Genomic DNA, 21,260 nt, shown 5'->3' with positions numbered 1-21,260 from the left:
GGGGCTGTGGGCTCCCTTGGGGCGCAGCGGGCCCCTGCATTGCCCCCGGTGCTGGGATGCTCCTTCCCGGAGGTGCTGCCAGCTTTGCTCCCCTCCATCGCCTCCAGCCGCTCGGCCCCGATTCTCCCCGCCTCGCCCATGCTCTTGGGCCGCCTCTCCAGGATGTGTCTCCGGAGCCCTTCAGGCACACCCAGCAGGAGCTGCTCCGTCTGCATCAGCAAGCCAAGTGTGACGGCACGTTGGGGTCCCCCGTCTCCTGCACCCCGAAATGGCACAAACAGACTCCACCAGCCAGTGGAATTGAGGGTGGTTTATTGCTTCTCCAGGATACAGCCCAGCACAGATGTAATCTGGTTACAGGAACTGGGGCTAAGAGGCCTCAGTGCCCCCTTGAGATGGGGGGATCCCAGCCCCCTCCCCAGCTCCTTCTCCCCTGCTTTCCCGACAGGAACTAACTCACTCTCCTCCAGCCCTGCCCCCAGCCAGGGCAGCATCCACCTTCCTTTGTCCCTCTCCATGGGGGTCAGCTGGCCAAACCAGTCGGGATACCCTCTTTGCATAGTGACTCATCGCTTGTCTGCTCGGTGGAGTTCGCCGAGAGCGAACTGAGCAGGGTCACTCCGCTCGTGACCTAGGGAAGTTCGGGTCCTCTGCGTGGGAACCCGCCCTGGGGACATGGGTGCTCCCCTTGACTCGGGCCGGCCGTGGCGAGGCCCCACATGAATTGGCTTCCCTCTGTCCACTCGCTGCACCGCTCTGGGGGTACTGGCACCGGCCTGTCCTCGGGGGTCACACCCACCCTTCCGCTGGCCTTGATCTCTGGCCAGGGTCTCTCGGGCCGGGGCCATGAGCCCAGCGAGCCTTCTCTGGACAGCCAGGGCGGCTTCCACACCCGACGCTCCATCCAGGGGGGTCTTCCCCTCCCATAACTCTCTCAGCGAGCCCAGGGGGTCCTCTATCTGGGGTAGAGACCCCCAAGCTGCTTTCCTCCTATCTTGGGCCTTCCCACCCCTCTGGCAGGAGTCGCAGGACCGGCAGTACCGCTGCACGGCTGTAAATATTCCCGGTCAATAGAAGTGTTGGAGCAGCCTCAGCCGGGTGCTCCAGATCCCCTGGTGGCCCCCAACGGGGACGTCGTGGGCCAAATACAGCAGCTTTAGGCGATACTTTTGGGGGACGACCAGCTGCCGCTGGACCCCCCCATGCCCTCACCTTCCTGGGGGGAAGCCATTCCCGGAACAGGAATCCCCGCTCCCACCGGAACTTCTCCTGGCAATCTCCTCCTAGGGGTTGAGCTGCACCCAGGTCAGCCCGGTCCCTCAGGGCCTGCAGGGAGGGATCCGCTCGCACCTCCTCCTGGAATTCAGCGGCTGGGGCTGGGACAGGGCCATGGTTCCCCCCACTGCCTAGGTCCAACTCTAGGTCTGCTGGGACGGGGCTCTGGGCCCCCTGTTGGGGAACCTCCTCGAGTTCCGGGCTGCCAGCCCCTCGCTGGCTCTGGCTACGGGTGGTGACCAGCGTCCTGTGGGGTCCGTCTGGCCACTCCTCCAGGTCACTCCCCATCAGCACGTCGGTGGGCAAGTGCGGGTGCACCCCCACTTCCTTGGGGCCCTCCTTGGCCTCCCATTTCAGATGCACCCTGGCTACGGGTACCTTAAAGGGGGTGCCGCCTATGCCCCTCGGTGTCAGCTGAGTGTCGGGTAGCATACGGTCTGGGCCCACTATGTCAGGCCGGGCCAGCGTCACCTCCGCCCCCGTGTCCCAGAAGCCCGTCACCTTCCTGCCATCCACCTCCAGGGGTACGAGGCAGTCCCTCCGTAGGGGCCGCCCTGCTCCCACCCGGTACACGGAGAAATCCGTCTCCCGAGGGTCAGACCTCCCAGGGGAGGTGCACTGAGCATCCTTCCCCTTTCCCCGAGCGGAGGTTTGCCGGCCAGCCCCTGCCTCTGGGGCAGCCGGCCCTTCCTCCCGCCCCAGCCAGTTAACCCTGGAAAGTCCCAGGTCATGGGACCTGTTCTTGCGCCTGGTGCATTGAGCCCTCTTGTGGCCTCGTTGCCCACAGTGATGGCAAGTTAGGTTCTGTGGGCCCATTCGGGTCGGCTCTGCCCGGGCCCTGGCTGGTTTTCTGGGGTATCGATGACTGGCCCTGGTCCCTGGGGCTCGCCCCGTAGCTGACTCCCTCCGTCACTCAGCAGAGAACCGGTCTCTGCGCGGTTCCCTTTCTCTCCGGGACTCCCGTTCACACCCGGACCGGCTCTCCGTGAACTCATTCACCAGTCTCCTGGCCTCCTGGGGGTTCTCTGGTCTCCGGTCCTTGAGCCACAGCCTCAGTTTGGGTGGGCATGCTTCATAGAACTGCTCCATCAGGACCAGCTTGAGCAGCTCCTCTGCGGTCTGGGCTCAGACTCCAGACACCCACTTGCGGCCGTATTGCACCAGGCGGGAGGCCAGATCCACATAGGTCTCCCATGGCCCTTTCTGTACCCCCCGGAACTTCTTCCTGTACATCTCGGGGGTCAGCCCGAACTTGTGCAGCAGGGCCTCCTTGACTCGGTTGTAATCCCCTGGCTGTAGGTCCTCCAGCTGACTGAGCACTCCGGCCGCCTCCTGGTTCAGTGCGGGGATGAGCTCCAGCAGCCAGTCAGCTGGGGGGACCCGCTGCAGCCCACAGGCCCCCTCAAAGGAGCTGAGGAACCCGTCTATGTTGCCCACGTCCTTCAATTGGGCCACCACGAGCCTCTCCAAGTGTGTGGCAGTCCCGGGACCCTGGGGCCCATCCGCACTTGGAACAGCCAGTGCCCCACCGGTTCTCCGCTCTGCCATGGCCAGCTCATGCTGTCGCTGCCTCTCTCGATCCTCGCGGTCCCTCTGTCGATCTTGGCGCTCCTTCTCTCGGTCCTGGCAGTCCCTCTCTCGGTCCTCTACTTCCAATTCCCTGATCCGCAGCTGGATCTCCAGCCGCCGCAGCTCCGCTGGGCTGGCCCCTGCCCTAGATGGGCTACAGCTTGCAGGCCTCCCGGGGGAAGCTGTCTCATCTCTCCGGTGGGTTCCAGCGCTCTTCCCCCTCTCTGAGCCTGACACACTCTCAGGGGGAGTCTGGCTGCTTCCCCTGGGGACAAGATCCTGGCCCTGTGGCTGGTCATTCTCTTCCAGCTGGGCAATCAGCTGGGCCTTGGCTGCTTTCCGCACAGGCAAGCCCCTCTCTCTGCACAGCCCCACCAGCTCTGCCTTCAAGAGTCGGGCGTAGGCCATCTGCCCGCTGGTCCCCTCGGTGCAGACTCACCAGTCTAGGGCTGCAGCGCCCCACGATTCCCAGGAACCGCTTCGCTCTGCCTCCAGCACGCCTGGCTCCAGGGCTCCTGCTTCTACGGCGCCTTGTCGCTCGCCGCTGGAAGCTCCATCCACGGGGTGCAGTGCATCCCACTTCTGACACCAGTGTGACGGCGCGTTGGGGGTCCCCCGTCTCCTGCACCCCAAAATGGCACAAACAGACTGCACCAGCCGGTGGAATAGAAGGTGGTTTATTGCTTCTCCAGGATACAGCACAGCACAGATGTAGTCTGGTTACAGGAACTGGGGGCTAGGAGGCCTCAGTGCCCCCTTGAGATGGGGGGATCCCAGCCCCCTCCCCAGCTCCTTCTTCCCTGCTTTCCCGACAGGAACTAACTCACTCTCCTCCAGCCCCGCCCCCCAGCCAGGGCCGCATCCACCTTCCTTTGTTCCTCTCCATGGGGGTCAGCTGGCCAAACCAGTTGGGATACCCTCTTTGCATAGTGACTCATCGCTTGCCTGCTCAGTGGTGCTACAGACAGCAGCCAGAGAGTTAGCAGGTTACCCCCCACTACGTCACACCGAGCTCTTCCCGCGTCTGGACGTTCGCCCTGGCCAGCCAGGCCTCGCCGTGCCTCTTGCCCTCGTAGGCGAAGTGAAGCTTGTTCACGTCCGGGCTCCGCCGGAGGGCCCGGAAGCAGCAGCGGGCGTGAGCCGCAGCCTGGCCGCCGCTTTGAAACGCTCGTAGCCGTTCCCGTGTCCCTCTGGCAGCTCAGTGGCGAATTGTGCGGAGACTCCGCTGGGCTGCGGCCGCAGCTCCACCAGGTCCTGGCCTTTGGGGATGCCGTACCCAAGGCAGCTCCTTTCGAAATCCACCAAGATCTCCAGGTCGTCTCTGGCCCGATTCGCGGGGTATCTCCTGGGCCAGGGAGCCGGGGGCTGAGTGGGGGCAGCTGGCGCCGCCGGATTCTCCGCCTGCTCCAGCTCCCAGCGCCTCAGCTTTTCCTTCTCTGCCTCAAGCTTTAAGCGCGCCACCTGCAGGAAGAACTTCATCTCCTTCGGCAGAGCCCCCTGGGTGTCTGCGGCACGGCCGGGACTGGGCCATCACCCTCTGCTCCTGCCCCCGGGGACCTTCTCCTGTTCCTCAGTCCTGCTCTGGGCATCCGGGGCTGCTCCGCCCTTGGTGCGCCGCTTTGGGGGGTTGGTTGCTCGAGGGCTGCTCTGCCCCCCGGAAACACACGTGCTGGGCGCTTGCCTGCCCCACGCCGGCCGAGCTGTCCAGTTGCAACCTGTAAAAAACCCAAGTGAAGTGGTTTGGTTTGGATGCGCTGGCTTTGCCGGCTGAGCCTTTAGCGCGTCTTCTCCCGCCTCAGGCAGCAAAAGGGAAAACCCCCAAACAGCGGGGGGGGGGGGGGTCCCGAGGTCTGTGACCTGCTTGAAAATCCCACCAGCATGCCAAGGCTGCCCTCCACACTGCCACTGTGTGTGGAGAAGGGGGGGGCCTGCAAAGGACCTTAACGTTTTCTGCTGAAAAACCTCCCTGAAGTCACAGATTCCCGGGGCCTGTTGCTGCCACCCCCCAAATGCAAAAGCCCCTTTGAGAACCCAGGAAGATACACTTGGAAATTTCTTCCTGTGGGGCTCATTGAGCTCTTGGAGCCTGAAACCCCCTATAATTGTCCTTAATGCGGGGGGGGGGGGGGGGACCTTTTCTAGGTCAGTGACCCACAGAAAAATCAGTCAGGCCCAGGCTTGTAGATTTTGTGCGCTCCAGCCCCACAGGGGGGAACGGGGCAAGGGGGCCGCCCCGAGCCTCCAGGGCTGGATCCGGGCAAGCCTTAGGCCCCCCCACCCCATAGCTGACCTTTCAGTCACAGATCCGCCGGCCTTCTAGGGCGCAGGAATCAGCCCCCGGCGTTAAAACGGGGATTTCAGGATCAAATGAAAGACGCTCCTTGGTCGCGGGGCGTTAGAGCAGCCAGAACCAAACCAGAGTCACGCCCCCGACTTGCTTCCCTGGGACTTGGCTTGGAGAGTTCGAGCAGAGCGGGGATCCAGGGAGTGGACCCAGAGAGACCCAGCAGAGCCCACCATAAAAACAACCTGATGGCGTCCGACTGGCTCGTCCCTGCTCTACTCGCTGCCTGGTGCTTAGAGACTCAGCCCTTCCCTAGACCCGGATGTCTCTGGATCCGGCTCCCTGGCTTGGCCCCTGGCCCAGCTCTGCTTACACAGACTGGACCAGGTCGCTGCTTCCCATTCAAAAACCTGCGCTCTGCTCCCATTGGTTGGCTGGCTTCCTGCTTCCCGGTGTCCCAGAGCCTCTCTAGGCCCCACTCTCTGTGGTTTGAACCCTCCAGGCAATTCCATGAACAGGAGGGCCGAAAAGGGCCCCTCCCGGCCAACACCTCCTGCCCCACGTCAGGCCTCCCTCTGCCCTGGCAGTGTTCAAACCTTCCGGGAAAAGCCAGACACAGGTGCTGAGCTCTGGGGTTCCTGCCCTCCGGCCTTGCTCCTGCAACAAGGGAGTTTTTCCTGTTCCCATGGGGTGGGGGGGGCAGCGGGTCCTTGGGCATCCCAGTGGCTGGGGGTGAGGCACGGTCCCAGGCATTAGCAGGCGCTCTGGGGTGCCGACAGCAGGGGGCCGCAGCTGGAACCCCCGTACTCCAGAGGCTCCAGGCCAGAGGGGCGCAGCTGCTGCAGCCACCTGGCAGCTGGGACAGGTGCTCACGGGGTTGCCCCTGGGGATTAGCAGAGGTGCCCCGGGGGGCTCCCAGGTGATTTCTAGCACAGAGACCTTCTCAGCGGCAAGTGTGAAAATCCAAGTCACGTGCCTTCTGCGTCACCCAGCCAGAAAGCATCGCATGGAACCCTGGCTCCCGGCGACCCCCTCCCCTCCCAGAGCTGGGCGAGAACCCAGGAGTCCTGCGTCCCAGCAAAGCACCAGGCCCGGCGAGTGGGACCCAGCTGAGAGGCGCTGGAAGGGGGGACTAGGGAGGGGAGATTGGGAGAGCTACATTCGCGCACTTGGAGCCAGGCGGCAGCTGGGGGTGGGGCACAAACCACTCAGAGCTGAGAGTTAGAGGGATCCACTTGGGGGGGCTGAAGGGGGGAGCCTGGGGGCAAGCTCAGGGAGACACAGAAGAGCAGAGCCAAGGCAGGGCCTGGAGCTGAGTGCCCTGCCAGTGATTCCCTGGCTCCTGAGCTACACCCCCCCCATGCGGGAAACGGCCGCCCAGGGCAGCACTTGGCGCAGGAACCAGGGCTGAGCCCTGTGTGAACACCAAATGTGTCTCCACCTCCGATCCATGATTGTGGGGCCTGACGCCGGGGTGCAAAGACGCCCAGGCAGGAGCCTGGGAAACACCTGGTACGAGTGTTGTACTTAAAAGAAGCACTCGGGATCTTTTTCAGAGGGATAAGGCAACACGCCACATTTACTGATCACACATAGAATAATCAACACTTATCATATGGACATGATACATATATGTCACTCACACACACACACACACACACACACACACACACACACACACACACACACTCCGTCTTGCTGTTGTTACCAACGAGTTGCTCCCCTTAACTTCACTGGCCAGTGCGTTAGATGGGGGAGGGGTGGAGCCGGGCTTCTGCGGATCCGGATCGATGCTCCGATGGTGACAAGATGAGACCCGGAGTCCTCTGCAAGACACCTCACTTTTATAGCAGCTTCCCTCTTATGCAAATAGATCCCAGATTCAAACTCTGGGTCTGTGTCCCTTGGTCCCTTTGTGGGTGTTGTCTGTTCAGAGAGGGTGTTTTCCAAAGAGGGTGCTTGCTTCTAATCCCCAAGGCGGTGGATATGTCTGCTTGGGTCTGGCTTCCACCCCCTCTTCAACTGGGGTAGCTCTCTGGAGGGGCTGGGCTCCCAAGTCTTACTCATTCACACCTCGTTCATTCAACAGGGCAACTGATTGGGGGGGGGGGAGTAGGGGGAAAATCTTATTCTGCTCCTAGCAAAAGACATTTTTACCACTTTAACTGTAGATTCAGTTTTCTACGTCGGGTTCTAATACAAAGTGACACGGTTCTATGGAGAGGCACATGCCAAGGCACATGCCGCAATATAGAATACACAGATTTATCTACACGAGTGCCACCGCTGCACCTGTCCCCGAGGGGGGCGCTGTCTCCACTGCAGCCCTGTTGTGATGCAGCCACTTCTGGGGTGGGTGAGGAGACGGTTTTACAGGGATTCCTCGCCCCAGTTGAGATGCAGCTGCCATGGGCGCAGCCCTGACTGGGGAGTTCCCGTGGTGGAAGGGCCCAGATGGCGGGGGGTCACTCTCAGAACACGCAGCCCCAGGAGCCTCTCTATGGCAGCTCAGTGGAGCAAGCTGGTGCCCACTGGGCCACAAAAGGGGCTGAGACCCTGCAAACTCATTGCACTTGGGCCTCCACACAGAGGCACAGGCCAGTCGCTGCTCCCCAGGGAGTCCTAGGAGCGCCTGGAGGCAGGGCACCTTCCCTGTCCGGTACAAAGTCCCGGAGCCTCTCCGGGCTGGGCAGGCGGAGGGCAAAGGGCAGCAGCCCCCCCTTGTTCTTTCATAGCACCCAGGGCTCCGTGGGCCCTGCCCCAGAGAGCTCAGGCAGCGAGGGGCCCCCAGAACTGAAAGGGACGGGGCAGGCTGAGGGAGGGGCCCCCCCAGAACTGAAAGGGACGGGGCAGGCTGAGAGAGGGGCCCCCCCAGAACTGAAAGGGACGGGGCAGGCTGAGAGAGGGGCCCCCCCAGAACTGAAAGGGACGGGGCAGGCTGAGAGAGGGGCCCCCCCAGAACTGAAAGGGACGGGGCAGGCTGAGAGAGGGCCCCCCCCGAACTGAAAGGGACGGGGCAGGCTGAGAGAGGGTCCCCCCTTACCCCAGAGAGGGCCCCCCCTTACTCCAGAGAGGGCCCCCCCAGAACTGAAAGGGACGGGGCAGGCTGAGAGAGGGTCCCCCCTTACCCCAGAGAGGGCCCCCCCTTACTCCAGAGAGGGCCCCCCCAGAACTGAAAGGGACGGGGCAGGCTGAGAGAGGGTCCCCCCGTACCCCAGAGAGGGCCCCCCCTTACTCCAGAGAGGGCCCCCCCAGAACTGAAAGGGACGGGGCAGGCTGAGAGAGGGCCCCCCCCTTACCTTTGCTCCCCCTGCCCCAGCCTGCTTCCGTCCCAGCCACCCCGCCCCCCTTCTGTACCTCCCCCAGGCTCCGCCCCTAATCTCCCCCAGTCATCCCGCGCCCCCCATTCATCCTCTGCAGCGCCCCCCCGCGCCCTAATTCTGCCCCCAGGCCGGAGCGGATGCGCCGCTTCCCCGCCGCGTTCTCGAACCCGAACGCTGGGGCCGCCGCGTTCCATCCGGCCGGGGACTGGGGGGGGGGCGGGTGGAAACCAGGGGACTCTTATTCTGACAGCGGCCGCGCTCTGCTTAGTCATGGTGACTCCCCCCCCGCGCCGCTCCCTCCCCCCAGCCCTGCCTGCGCCATGGAGGAGCCGAGCCGGGCCCAGCCGGGACGAGCGGGCGAACCAGGAGGGCCGGGGCCATGTCTGGGTTAGTGACCCCCCCCGGAGAGAGGGGATCCCCGCCCCCCCCCGGGCTTGTGGGGAACCCGCCCCCGGGCTCCGGGGACCTGCTGCACAAGCCCCCCCCCCAGGTGCTCTCACTAGCTGGGCCCTCCCGGAACTGTCAGGGACCCCCCGAAGTGGGGGGTAGGGCCCTGGAGTGGATGAATTGTGGGGGCGCCATTGAGTTGGAAGCGGGAGGAAGGAAAACGGGGGGGGGGGTTGCGGCCGAGCCCCCCCCCCCGGCCCATGTGGCGCTTTGTCTGGGTCGCTTTAGTCAGCTGTTTGGGGGCTGGGGTGTATGGGGCGGGGGCGGGGGTTGTGCATGTGTAGCTCTCACGGGGGGTCACTGCCCTAGATCGGGGACCAGTACTCCCCCCCCCCCCCCGGCCTTTCTGCTTATCGCTCCACCGGCCTGCCACGAGCCTGGATTGGGGGGTTATTCCTGGATTGGGGTCACCCCCCCCCCCGCACACACGCGTCCGAGGAAGTCCCTGCGTGTGACAGCTGGGGGCGGCGGTGTCGCCGATTCGCTGGCTCTAGCGTCTTGGGGGGGAGCAGGCGGGACCCAGGCTTAGGGGCTGCTGGAACTGAGCTCCCCCTCGTAGGGACCTTGTTTAGAGCCCCCCATGCCCAGCTCCCTTGTCAGGCAGGCGGCGGGGGGGGCAGCGGGCTCTGGTCAATGTTTTCCATTTCTGGCTGCATCCCTGAAATTGCAACACGTCCCCGGATGGGCCACCCACTGGCCTCCTTCACCCCAGCCCCCCCCCCCCCTTGGTGGCTGCAGGATGGATAGCTCCCTGGTGAGGGCTGTCCTGGCATCAGGGAGGGGGTGCTCTAGCAGGGCGGGGATACAGAGTCATGTTGTTCCTCGCCCTCCCCAACTTGTAACTTTAGGCAAGCTCCTTCCCCTGGCTGTGCCTCAGTTTCCCCATCTATGCAATGGCATCATGGTACTGTGGTAATTAGGGGGGTGAGGGAGGTGCCCGCTGCCCTCTGCTGGATAGCATCAGAACAGCTCAGCTGTGTCATAGGCCCTGCACTGATAACACCTATGGGGAGTTCCTAGAGAGGGAGCATGAGCCCTGCTGAGCAGGCGGGCGGGGCAGGGTGCTCCCCTGGTCTGTGAGCTGCATGGGGCCCAGGACGCGGAGGCTGGGTGGCAGGACGAGTTCAGGCAGCCGGCAGGGCAGAGCTGGGCTGGGCTGGGCCGGGGATTTTCTGGATCTGTCCCTGGCCTCCGGGCTCAGGAGCTGCGCTCACAGCAGACGCTGCATGAGCCCAGGTGCCCGCGTGGTGTGGGCACTGGGCTGGGACTCAGGACACCCGGGGTTCCCTCCCTGGTTCCGACACCTGGGCCGCCAGACTGCGGCCTCTTTGGGGCAGAGACTGGGCGTGCCTGGCCCGGCGGGTGCCCCCCAGCTGTGACCCAGGCCCTATGGCCCTAGGACATGTCTGTTTCTAGGGCAGGGGTCTCCAGCTTTTAAAGCACGAGATCACTTTTAGAATTGAAGTGTAATCCAGGATCCACCTCAAACCCAAACTCCCTGACCCCGCCCCTTTCCCAAGGCCCCGCCCTGCTCCCTCCCCCGTCCTCACTCACTTTTATCAGGCTGGGGGCAGGGATTTGGGGGGCAGGGGTTCAGAGCTGGCTCCAGCTGGGCACTGGGGGGTGGTGCAGGGGGCCAAGGCAGGCTCTCCCCTCCCCTGGCCCTGCACCACTCCCAAAAGCAGCCAGCAAACTCCCTCCAACCCTGCCCCCCTCTGCTCTGTGGAGCTGGGGTACAGGGTGGGGGGAGGGACAGCCTGACATCAGCACCCCCTCCTCTTCCCGTGCCCTGCGCAGTGAGCAGGAGGCTCCCAGGGGTGGGGGCAGCTCCAAGGCAGAGGGCAGGAGCAGCACGGCCGTGCTGGGTGCCGGCACTTGACAGCCTCCCTACCAAACCTCTCAGGATCCAGCGGGGGCCACCTGGGGGATTGTTGGGGGCCGGGGGCCTGCTGGGGGAACGGGGCTGCATGGGGGAGATGCTGGGGGCAGGACAGGGGGCCGCCTGGGGGGCTTGTTGGGGGCTGGGGGGACTGCTGGGGGAACGGGGCTGCATGGGGGGACGCTGGGGACTTGTGGGGGGCTGGCAGGGTTGGGGGGGCTGCACGGAGGGTAGCCGGGGGTGAGCTCTGACCCTGAGGACCCTTTCCCCAACCCCGCTGATTTGAGGCTCAGTCCCGTGTCCTTGGCTGTGCCTGGCCTCCGCGCTCCAGTCCTTGGCCTACCTCCGAGCGGGGCCCTCGTTAGCAGTGATTCTGCCTCGTTAACGCTGGAGCCAGCCCCCAGGAATGGAGCCGGGGCTGGGGGGGTGGCCCCCCCGGCCTGGCCCGCTGGGGGCTGCGGCAGCCCAGTGGGGAGAGACCCCCGCGCTCCCAGCCGGGCCCCCTCCTAAGCCCGTCTCCCCCGCAGGTGTGGCTTTGCTGTGGTGCCCCCGGGCTCAGTAAGGTGCCCCCCGGCGGCCTAGCCCCTCCCCCCGCGGCGATGTACGCGCCGGAGTGCAAGGCGGAGGTGACGCCGTCGCCTCACGGGCAGGGCACCTTCAGCTACACCCTGGAGGAGCACACCAAGCAGGCCTTCGGCATCATGAACCAGCTGCGGCTCAGCCAGCAGCTCTGCGACGTCACCCTGCGGGTGCGCTACCAGGACGCCCCCCCGGCCGACTTCCAGGCCCACAAGGTGGTGCTGGCCTCCTCCAGCCCCGTCTTCAAGGCCATGTTCACCACGGGGCTGCGGGAGCAGGCCATGGAGGTGGTGCCCATCGAGGGCATCCACCCCAGGGTGATGGAGCGGCTCATCGAGTTCGCCTACACGGCCTCCATCTCGGTGGGCGAGAAGTGCGTGGTGCACGTCATGAACGGCGCCGTCATGTACCAGATCGACAGCGTGGTCAAGGCCTGCTGCGACTTCCTGGTGCAGCAGCTGGACCCCAGCAACGCCATCGGCATCGCCAACTTCGCCGAGCAGATCGGCTGCAGCGAGCTGCACCAGCGGGCCCGCGAGTACATCTACATGAACTTCCGGGAGGTGAGTGGGGCGGGGCCCCGCCCCGGCTGCCTGGCCGGCCCCAGGGGCCCCTGCAGGCCAGATCCAGCCCTGGGGCACCCACTCGCCCTGCAGGGCCGGCCACGTGGCCTCCACGCCTGCTCCCGCCGGGATGCTGCCCAGAGGCCTGGGCGCAGACTTGGCTCCGCCAGGACGGGCAGCCGCCCCCCGGTCATGCTCCCAAAGAAAAGCCGGGCTCACTAGCCTGGGCAGGGCTGGGGCTGGCGCAGGGCAGTGACGGCTCAGCCGCAGGCCGGGCCTCGGGCTCTGTCCGTCCGAGTTACTGAGCCCCCCCCCCCCGGCCATTCCTCTACATTCCCTGTGAGCTGCCCCCCCGCCCACGTGCTGCTGCAGGGAGAGAGCGGGGGGAGGTCTCTGCCACCGCGCCCTGGGGTAGCCTGCCCCCCAAACCCTCGTCCCCGCCCAGAGCATCACAGCGAGAGGCCCCCCCGCCCGAACCGACCCCACCGCGGCTCCATTGTGCACATGACAATTCATCCTGTCCACGGGCGGGGAAATCAGGGACGATTGGCAGCCCCCTGCCTCCTCCTGGGCCGTTCTCTGCTCCTGCCGAGCCTGCCCAGCCAGGCCCCGTCCCAGCTCCTGCCGGGCCCCAGGAGCAGTGAAGCCCCCCCCCCCTCCCCCGCCGGGTCTGGCATCCGCAGCGGAGCGTTCCCACCGTGCCCCTCGGCCCGGGGCAGAATGGAGCAGGGCACTTTGCTAGTGCCCGGGGCGGGGCCAAAGCTGCGCCTGTTCTCGCTTTCCCAGCCCACGGCCCCCTGCGGCGCGGGGCCCAGCCGCCAGGCCAGGTCCCCCCAGCGGCGGGAGGGGGAGGGGGACGTGCTGTGGCCCTGCACTCGCTAGTCCCCTCGGCGCCTTTGGGTTTGAGACTGGGCGGGGTCCTGCCCCCGGCCTGAGACAGGTCCCCCAAGCGGGTGTGACTCACGGCGCCGTGGGGCGCCCCTCCCTGCCAGCTGCCCCGTTTGCATTCTGGCGGGCACCTCCGGGCCCAGCGCCTCGCCCCAGGAGGGCGACCGACTCAGGGAGCGGACCCGGTGGGGAAACCCGCCCCATGCCGTGTCCGGCCTGCCAGGCTGCGGGTGCAGGTCCCGCCCCGGATCTCAGCCCTCCGGCTGCAATGGGGTTCGACCACGCCAGGCCTGCCAGGCTGCGGGTGCGGGTCCCGCCCCGGATCTCAGCCCTCCGGCTGCAATGGGGTTCGACCACGCCAGGCCTGCCAGGCGCCCGCACCCGTGTCAGCCCCTTTTGCTGGGCACAGGCGCCTGCAGCAGGCTGAGGGCCTGTGCCCAGCCGTGCCCGCTGCCTGGCTGCTTTCCTCCTAGTCTTCAGTCCCATGGGAGGGGGAGCTGGGGGGGGGTAGCCCCCAGGTGGGGGACACGCCCTGGGCACACGCCGTCCCACGGGTCTTTGAGCCCCCTTGTGGGGAAGGGGGGTGCAGGGTTGAGCCAAATCTCCGCTGGCTCTTCTGCCATGGCCCTAGTCCCCATGCTCCCTCCGGCTGGCCTGCCTGTCATCTTGTGGGGCCAGCTCTCCAGCTGCTCCACCCAGTCCTCTAGCCCAGAGCGCCCGGGCTCGCGGTGGGGGAGGGGAGGGGAGGGTGGCCACTTGGGACCAGGTCAGCCTTAGGCGGTGGCACCTTGGTGGGCTGGCCCCAGGCTCAGTTCCGGCCAGCCACCCTGGGGCTCAGGGTCCAAGTGGGGGGGTCAGGCAGCTGGGCCAGGCCGTGGGGGGGAGGGGCTCTCCTGGGACTGGTGGGGAGTGGTGGGGGGGAACCATCCAGCCCCTGGGGGGTTGCCCCTTCCCTCAGGATCTGGCCATAGGCGAGCAAGGGGGTGCAGCGAAGTGGGGGTGCAAGGCTGCGGCAGGGTGACGGGGCTGCGGGAGCTGCCGGCCTAGGCCACAGCCTCTTAAGGGGCCCCCATGGGAGTGCCCAGTGAGCCCATGGGGCATGGGCTGCCCCCCGCTCCCTCCCCCAGCATGTTAGGGTGTGTGGGGGTGGGTGCAGGGCAGGGGGCGTTGGGTGGTCTAGCAAGGGCCCCCCAAGGGGAGATGGCCCGAGGGCGGGGCTGCCCTGCTGTGTTATTGTAGGGTCACTTGTGGGCCTGGCTCAGCAGCACCCCCTAGTGGCCACAGCCTGGCACTGCCCTCCGGCTCCCCCCAGGTGGTCAAGCAGGAGGAGTTCTTCAACCTGTCGCACTGCCAGCTGGTGACGCTGATCAGCCGGGACGAGCTGAACGTGCACTGCGAGTCCGAGGTCTTCCACGCCTGCATCGACTGGGTGCGCTACGACTGCGCCAGCCGGCGGCTCTACGTGCAGGCTCTGCTGCAGGCCGTGCGCTGCCACTCCCTGACCCCCCACTTCCTGCAGACCCAGCTGCAGAAGTGTGAGATCCTGCAGGCGGATGCCCGGTGCAAGGACTACCTGGCGCAGATCTTCCAGGAGCTCACGCTGCACAAGCCCACCCGGGGCAGGCCCACCCGCGCCCCCAAGGTGGGCCAGCTCATCTACACGGCGGGCGGCTACTACCGCCAGTCGCTCAGCTACCTGGAGGCCTACAACCCCTCGGACGGCTCCTGGCTGCGGCTGGCCGACCTGCAGGTGCCCCGCAGCGGGCTGGCCGGCTGCGTGGTCGGGGGGCTCCTCTACGCCGTGGGAGGGCGCAACAACTCGCCTGATGGCAACACGGACTCCAGCGCCATCGACTGCTACAACCCCATGACCAACCAGTGGTCGCCCTGTGCCCCCATGAGCGTGCCCCGCAACCGCATCGGCGTGGGCGTCATCGACGGCCTCATCTACGCCGTGGGCGGCTCGCACGGCTGCATCCACCACAGCAGCGTGGAGAGGTGAGGCCCCACGGCTGCTGCTGCATGAGGGCAGTTGGTTGGAGGTGGCTCCCAGCCTGGCCAAGGACCAGCGGCACCAGGAGGGCCCTGAGCTCACCCCCCCTGGCCTGGTGTCCGATGCTGCCCTCTGGTTCCCCCAGATACGAGCCGGAGCGGGACGAGTGGCAGCTGGTGGCGCCCATGCTGACGCGCCGGATTGGTGTGGGGGTGGCCGTACTGAACCGCCTCCTGTACGCTGTGGGTGGCTTCGACGGCACCAGCCGGCTCAGCTCGGCCGAGTGCTACTACCCGGAGCGGGACGAGTGGCGCACGATCGCCCCCATGCAGACCATCCGCAGCGGAGCAGGTAAGCCGGGGGAGGGGCTGGAAGCAGCAGGGCCCCCACTGGCAGTACTGGGGTGGGGTTTCCAGGCGCCACCCAGCAGCATGTGTTCCTACTGGTGGTGCACATGGGCCTGTGCCTTGGTGCACACAACAAAACTGATTCCACAGCTGCATGGACGGAATTAGAGGGGGTGTTGCTGGCAGGCCTGGAAGGGGGGGGGTGCCCCACTTCTGACAGGGGGATCCTCAGCAGATGCCAGAGCTCAGCTCACTCAGCCAGTCCCATCCATGCAGACTGAGGGGGATCATCAGCCCCCCCCCCCCCGGCTGGGTTCAGTGTGTGCTGCCCCGCCCCCTTCCACCCTGCTGCTGTTCCCACGCAGGTGTCTGCGCCCTCAACAACTGCATCTACGCGTTGGGCGGCTACGACGGCACGGACCAGCTCTGCAGCGTGGAGCGCTACGACGTGGAGACCGACAGCTGGGCCTGCGTTGCCCCCATGGGGCATCGGCGCAGCGCGCTGGGCGTCACCGTGTACCAGGGCAAGATCTACGTGCTGGGTGAGTGGCGGGGGCCAGGGCAGGCTGTGCTGCACGCTGCTACCCCTCGCCCTGCTGCTGCGTGACAGCACCGGCTGCTCTCTCCTCTGCAGGCGGCTACGACGGGCACACCTTCCTGGACAGCGTGGAGTGCTACGACCCCGCCACCGACAGCTGGACCGAGGTGACGCGCATGACGTCCGGGCGCAGCGGGGTGGGCGTGGCCATCACCATGGAGCCGTGCCGTAAGCAGGTGGGCCAGCTGGACTGCTGCTAGCGCTGTCCTGACACGGGGGCTGGGACGGCTCCCCCACCCCCGGCAGCGCCGGAGTCAGTGTTAACCAGCTGAGCCGGGACCCGCCGCTGCTCACATTCTGCCCGGCGGAGGGGCAGCGTCGTGCCAAGGGGGTTCCTGCCCCCCACCTGTGCAGCACAGCAAGGCTGGCTCCCAAAGTGGGGTCTTCACGCTGCCTCTCGCCTCCCTCTCCCTCCTCTGGGCGGGGTGGGCACAGAGCAGGAGCTGCCCTTATGGTGCGTCTCTTCCCTGCCATGCTGGGCGGCTCGACCACTCAGCGCCTGCGGCCACAGCAGCAGAACAGCCTTGGATGATTTCTGGGTCCTGAGAGAAACATCTCCCTGGTGGAGCAGGGGAAGGAGCTTGCCTGGGCTCTCGGGCTGCCAGCCCATGGCTGGAGGAACCCAGAGGACAGCGCCAGCAGGCCTGGAAGGGCTACAGGCTGGAGGGCTGGCAGGAGCTGCCTTTACAGACTAGACAGGACCACACCTGGTGTCTCCTCTGACCCCTTCCGCTACAGCCCAAGCTGGGATCGGTTTTAATTATTTCAAACGCTGATTGTTACAGGAATAAAAAATGCCTTTGTGATTAGCAGCGGGGGCTGTCCTGCCTTGGCCTGGTGAGCCCTGCTCCCTCGCCTGCTGGCCCAGCCAGGCCACCGGCGTCTCATCCCGCAGGCGGCTGGGCCAGGTCACCAGGTCGTGTCCACCAGGCTCCACAGATAGTCGCTGACGAAGCTCTTGGAGTGCTGGCTGCTGTCGATGTTGATGGGCTGGGCAATGGCAGGGCCGTGATGGACTGTGGAGCCAGGGCTAAGGAAAGCCACCAAGGTGGGGGGGGAGGGGGAGAAGAGCCGGGGCTAAGGAAAGTGACCGGGGGGGGGGGGGGGGACGGAAGCCGGGGCTAAGGAAAGTGACGCAGTGAGAGGGGGAGAAGAGCCGGGGCTAAGGAAAGTGACGCGGGGGCAGGGGGAGAAGAGCCGGGGCTAAGGAAAGTGACGCGGTGGGAGGGGGGGGAGGGAAGCCGGGGCTAAGGAAAGTGACGCGGGGGGAGGGGGAGAAGAGCCGGGGCTAAGGAAAGTGACGCGGGGGGGGGAAGGGAAGCCGGGGCTAAGGAAAGTGACGCGGGGGGCAGGGACGGAAGCCGGGGCTAAGGAAAGTGACGCGGGGGGAGGGGGAGAAGAGCCGGGGCTAAGGAAAGTGACGCGGGGGGAGGGGGAGAAGAGCCGGGGCTAAGGAAAGTGACGCGGGGGGAGGGGACGGAAGCTGGGGCTAGGGAAGGTGCCGGGGGCAGGTGGTCCCATCCCGGAAAGGATACTGCCTTTGATCTGGGGGCGCTCACACTCGTAGTCCCAGTCGATGCGGCTGATCTTGTAGTACAGCTGCGCAACGTACCTGTGGGATGCAGCTGTTAGCGCCTCGCCCTGCTGGCACGGCAAAGCCACAGGCTGGATCCCACGGGCCTGGCTGCAGGAGCGCCACGAGACGGGGAGCCAGGCCCTCGAAGGGCAGAGCCGTGCATCACAGGACCCGCCCCCCCGAGCCAGAACGAGGCGTCGCAGCACGTGCCGGATGCTGGCGCTTCCCATCTGCGGCAGCAGCGCCCCGCCCCGTACTCACACTGCAGAACTGACCGCTCCAGCGTCGTCCTCCACGGCCTCCAGTCGCCCCAGCTCGGCCCGCAGCTCCTCCAGCTCCCTCCTCAGGGCAGTACGGCAGGCAGTGAAGGAACCTCAGCCTGGATGGGTTTCCCTCCCCACCCGCTCCCGCCTGCCCTCACTGAGGCTCATGCCTGCCCCCCCCCCCCCGCATTCGCTCCCTCCCTTCCACCCCCCCCAGCTGGTCCGCTCCCTCCCGCCCGCCCGGCCCACCTGCCTACTCCCACTGGCCGGCCTAGGGAGATACACTGGCCTGGGCATGAGCCTCAGGGATCAGCCAGGAGAGCCCCAGGCTTGCAAATGGCCGTGCAGGGAAGGATATCTACTGTCAGCCCGCAGGCCGGTGTCCTCCTTGCCGGCTCTCTGCAGCGCCTCTTCCATGGCCCGCACCTTCTGGAGGCTGGTCTGCAGCACCTCCTCCCCCGCCAGGAGCTCCTGAGCCACCTTCTCCTCCTCGGTGAGGAGATCTGCAGTGGAGAGGAGCCAGGCGGCACAGTCACCCGGTACCCTGGGGGAGGGCTGCTGGGTAGGACACTGGCACAGAGGGCCCAGGCAATCCACCTCCCTGCAGGTAACTGGGGGACTAGCTTGGGGGTGCACCTGGAGCTGGACTCCCCCACTGGGCTTGCTGGTGGCCCACCGCGGGTTTCAGAGCCACTCTGATCCCCGCCTTGTGAACAGTGGGCGAGCGAGTCCCTTCCCTGGTGTGCAGGGCTGATGGGCTGATTTTAGCGGCCGTCGAGCTGTAACTCCCCCAGGGAGCCAGGTAGCCTGGACTGGAAGCTCCCCCCCCCAGCTCAGGTGAGGGGGCTTTGTGTGGGGCTGGGGGAGCCCGAGTTCAGGGCAGTGAGGACAGAGCCTGCGGCCCACTGGGCTCCGGAACAAAAGGGGCAGCACCTGCCTTTAACCAGCTGGGCCGCGCTCTGCTGCGTCTCCAGGAGCTTGTCAAACATCTTCTCCTGTTTGTCCAGGCTTCTCTTCAGCAAGTTCCCAGCCCCGCCTGCCGCCAGCACCTTCAGCAGCTCCTTGCTCACCTCCTCCATCTCCTGCATTTGTTCGTTCATCATGGCTGCTGGCCGTCACTCCCCAGACCCAGAGGCACTGAGGCAAGAGAGCAGGGCGTGTAAGACGTACATCTGCCAGTCACTTCCCTCACCACCTTTACCCGTAGCCCCACCTCGCCCTCCTGAACTCATTGACATGGCTCCTTTTAATGCCCCCCCAACAACTGTCGTACCCACATTGGCTGGCACGAGGCAGCTCTGGTTAGGGCCTCCCAGATGGGACAGGTGGAAAAGTATCCACGGCTTAGCTAGCAGCAACCTGCCTGCAGCGCTGCCCTGCTGGAGTCTCTAGGTGCATGAGGAGCCACTGCAGCGGGGGCTGGTAAACGTCCTGCCTTCTCCCAGGGCCTGGCTTTACTGCTGTGTCAACTCAAGCAACAACAGCCACACGGGCTCAGGCTGTCAGCCCAGCGACCCCAGTACCCTGGCTCACAGCAGCAACAGAACGGCAATTAGCAAGCGATCCCACCCCTCACCTATTCCCAGCTTCTGACAACATGGCTAGGGCCACCATTCCTGCCCAGCCAAGCTAATAGCCATTGATGGACCTAACCTCCAGGAAGCTGTCTAGCTCGCTCTTGAACCCTCTTAAAGTCTTGCTCTTCACAGCATCCTCTAGCAAGGAGTTCCACAGGTTGACTGTGTGTTGCAGCAAGAAATATTTCCTTTGGTTTGTTTTAAACCTGCTCCCTATTAAAACACAAAGCATAGGGCTGGGCCTCTGCCCATCCCAGCAAATAGCCACTGGTGGACCTGTCCTCCAGGAAATTAGCCAGTACTTTTGAATCCAGTTATGCGTGTGGCCTTTAGAGCATCCCCTGGCAAGGAGTTCCCCAGGTGTGTTGTGTGAAGTGGCACTTCCTTGTGTTTCTTTTACAGCTGCTGCCTATTGTGTTTTATGGGTGGCTCCTGGTTCTAGGTCACTTTCCACAGGAGCCACGATGCACAGACCTCTGAGCAGTCTCTTGGCCAAGCTGAACACAGACTCAAGTGCTTTAGCCTGGGCCCCCGCTGCAGAGCAGGCCGGTTCCAGCCCCAGTGCTGTGCTAGCTGTGTGTCCCAGGCCCCTCACGAGAAACTCTGCGCTTTAGGCGCGTGGCTGTTCAGACCCTGGTTGTCTGGGCATCAAAGACCTACGCTGGGAGGCAGCATGGTCCAGCACACCTGGCTCTGCAGCCCCAGCCGGTGCCCGTGCTGGGATACCTGGGGCAGGGCGACCGGCTTCAAACCAAGCCCCTTCCACTTGCTTGGCCCCCTCAGCTCGGGCACCTTCCTCCAAGCTCCTGCAGGAAAAGCTTCCTACAAGCAGCTGGGGCTGCAGCTGACCTGGGCAGGACCCTGCAAGGCCATTGTGGGGCCCTTGGCACCGGGCCAGCTGCCCCCCGGCTGAGTGGAGCAAGGGGGTGTCCCTGGGCACAGGGACTGATTGACCCTGGGGCACACCAAGGCCTCCGGGCGCGGGACCTAGGCCAGGGCAGTGACGGTCAAACCCCCATCAGCCCCTCCCGTGCCACTGGGATGGGGGGGAACCCAGGGAGGGGAGTGGGGGGGAGGGGTTGATGGGATGAGGGAGGCTGGGGGGTACCACGCTGCAGGGGGGGAGCAGGGGGAACAAGGGAGGCCCGAGGGGAGAGGCCGGGGGGGGGCCATGCTGCGGGGGGGGGCCGAGGGGTGGAGCCGGGGAGGCCACGCTGCAGGGGATAGGGGGCCGAAGGGAGGGGTCAGGGGGGCCATGCTGCGGGGGGGGTGGAGGGGCTGGGGGAAGAGGCCGGGGGGGCCACGCTCCGGGGGGGGGGCAGAGGGGCTGGGGGGGGCCACGCTCCGGGGGGGGCAGAGGGGCTGGGGGGGCCACGCTCCGGGGGGGGCAGAGGGGCCGGGGGGGCCGGGGGGGGGCCGGGGGGGGCAGCCAGGGGCCGGGGGGGGGGGGGGGCCGGGGGGGGGCCGGGGGGGGCCACGCTCCGGGGGGGCCGGGGGAAGGGGCCGGGGGGGGCCACGCTCCGGGGGGGCCGGGGGAAGGGGCCGGGGGGGCCACGCTCCGGGGGGGCCGGGGGAAGGGGCCGGGGGGGCCACGCTCCGGGGGGGGCTGGGGGAAGAGGCCGGGGGGGCCGGGAGGGGTCGGTCCCGCGCTCACCTCTGGCGGCCCAGCCGGCCGCTGCGCTCGCGCTCTGTGGCGAGGAGGAGGCGGGGCTCAGCGATCCACGCCCCGCCCCCACCTCCTGGCCGTCGTCGCGGATTGGCCGCCCCGCGCCGCCCCGCCCCCTCGGAGCCCGTCCACCCGGCGCGCGCTACTTTTGAAAGAAAAAAAAGACGAGCGCGGTGGCTCGTGACTTCGCGCATGCGTAATGGGGGGGGCCACTAGCTCCGCCCCCGCCTTGAGCAGTGCGCACGCGCGTGTTCCTGTGCGTCTTCGGGGTGGGCGGGGTAGCACGGGGGGGGCGGGCAGTTCTGCCCCCCCCCAGCCAGGAGCCCGAAAGGGCTGGATTGACAGCTGTGCCCCTCCCCCAGGCTGCTCAGGGTGGGGCCTGGCCCTTGGGACAGTTCTGGGGCCCCTCCAACGGGGCCTCGCCCCCCAGGAA

The 21,260-nt window shown here is 66.2% G+C and overlaps 3 protein-coding genes across 6 annotated transcripts; 1 reads left to right on the top strand and 2 right to left on the bottom strand.

The window, feature by feature from the left end:
- Nucleotides 1–210: 210 nt before the first annotated feature.
- Nucleotides 211–8,685, bottom strand: LOC142825738 (uncharacterized). Of its 3 annotated transcripts, none has more exons than XM_089774626.1 (2): nt 5,135–8,685; nt 211–4,559 (listed from the first exon to the last, which is right to left on the bottom strand). In XM_089774626.1, the coding sequence occupies exon 2, from the start codon at nt 2,089–2,091 to the stop codon at nt 991–993; it is 1,101 nt and encodes a 366-aa protein (XP_089630752.1). In that variant the 5' UTR covers nt 2,092–4,559; nt 5,135–8,685; the 3' UTR covers nt 211–990. The 3 variants fall into 3 exon arrangements, with proteins under 3 accessions (XP_089630752.1, XP_075773916.2, XP_075773917.2); XM_075917801.2 differs by having other exon boundaries at nt 5,135–8,684; XM_075917802.2 differs by having other exon boundaries at nt 6,837–8,684.
- On the top strand, nt 8,684–16,554 carry KEAP1 (kelch like ECH associated protein 1). The gene is made up of 6 exons (XM_075917800.2): nt 8,684–8,838; nt 11,305–11,919; nt 14,120–14,805; nt 14,946–15,151; nt 15,513–15,689; nt 15,782–16,554. The coding sequence occupies exons 1-6, from the start codon at nt 8,722–8,724 to the stop codon at nt 15,943–15,945; spliced, it is 1,965 nt and encodes a 654-aa protein (XP_075773915.1). The 5' UTR covers nt 8,684–8,721; the 3' UTR covers nt 15,946–16,554.
- Nucleotides 16,454–20,971, bottom strand: SPC24 (SPC24 component of NDC80 kinetochore complex). Of its 2 annotated transcripts, none has more exons than XM_075917804.2 (6): nt 20,816–20,971; nt 18,522–18,721; nt 17,943–18,087; nt 17,583–17,672; nt 17,281–17,357; nt 16,454–16,761 (listed from the first exon to the last, which is right to left on the bottom strand). In XM_075917804.2, exons 2-6 carry the CDS (start codon nt 18,685–18,687, stop codon nt 16,655–16,657), a joined length of 585 nt encoding a protein of 194 aa, XP_075773919.1. In that variant the 5' UTR covers nt 18,688–18,721; nt 20,816–20,971; the 3' UTR covers nt 16,454–16,654. The 2 variants fall into 2 exon arrangements, with proteins under 2 accessions (XP_075773919.1, XP_075773920.1); XM_075917805.2 differs by lacking the exon at nt 20,816–20,971 and adding an exon at nt 19,238–19,295.
- Between the last annotated feature and the right edge of the window lie 289 nt (nt 20,972–21,260).

The sequence above is a fragment of the Pelodiscus sinensis genome, chromosome 31 (genome assembly GCF_052426305.1).
Source record: "Pelodiscus sinensis isolate ZL-2025 chromosome 31, ASM5242630v1, whole genome shotgun sequence".
Lineage (NCBI taxonomy): Eukaryota > Metazoa > Chordata > Testudines > Trionychidae > Pelodiscus > Pelodiscus sinensis.
The sequence above is the reverse complement of the archived record's forward strand: the minus strand, read 5'-3'. Positions and strand labels throughout refer to the sequence as shown.

Coding starts and splice junctions, on each gene's coding strand:
- KEAP1 (XM_075917800.2), top strand. CDS start 8,722: ATGGTGACTCCCCCCCCGCGCCGCTCCCTCCCCCCAGCCCTGCCTGCG. Junction 11,920..14,119: donor TCTACATGAACTTCCGGGAG/GTGAGTGGGGCG, acceptor GGCTCCCCCCAG/GTGGTCAAGCAGGAGGAGTT. Junction 15,152..15,512: donor GACCATCCGCAGCGGAGCAG/GTAAGCCGGGGG, acceptor GTTCCCACGCAG/GTGTCTGCGCCCTCAACAAC.
- SPC24 (XM_075917804.2), bottom strand. CDS start 18,687: ATGATGAACGAACAAATGCAGGAGATGGAGGAGGTGAGCAAGGAGCTG. Junction 17,673..17,942: donor GGCCTGCGGGCTGACAGTAG/ATATCCTTCCCT, acceptor TGCCTGCCGTAC/TGCCCTGAGGAGGGAGCTGG. Junction 17,358..17,582: donor GGAGCGGTCAGTTCTGCAGT/GTGAGTACGGGG, acceptor TGCATCCCACAG/GTACGTTGCGCAGCTGTACT.
- LOC142825738 (XM_089774626.1), bottom strand. CDS start 2,091: ATGGGCCCACAGAACCTAACTTGCCATCACTGTGGGCAACGAGGCCAC.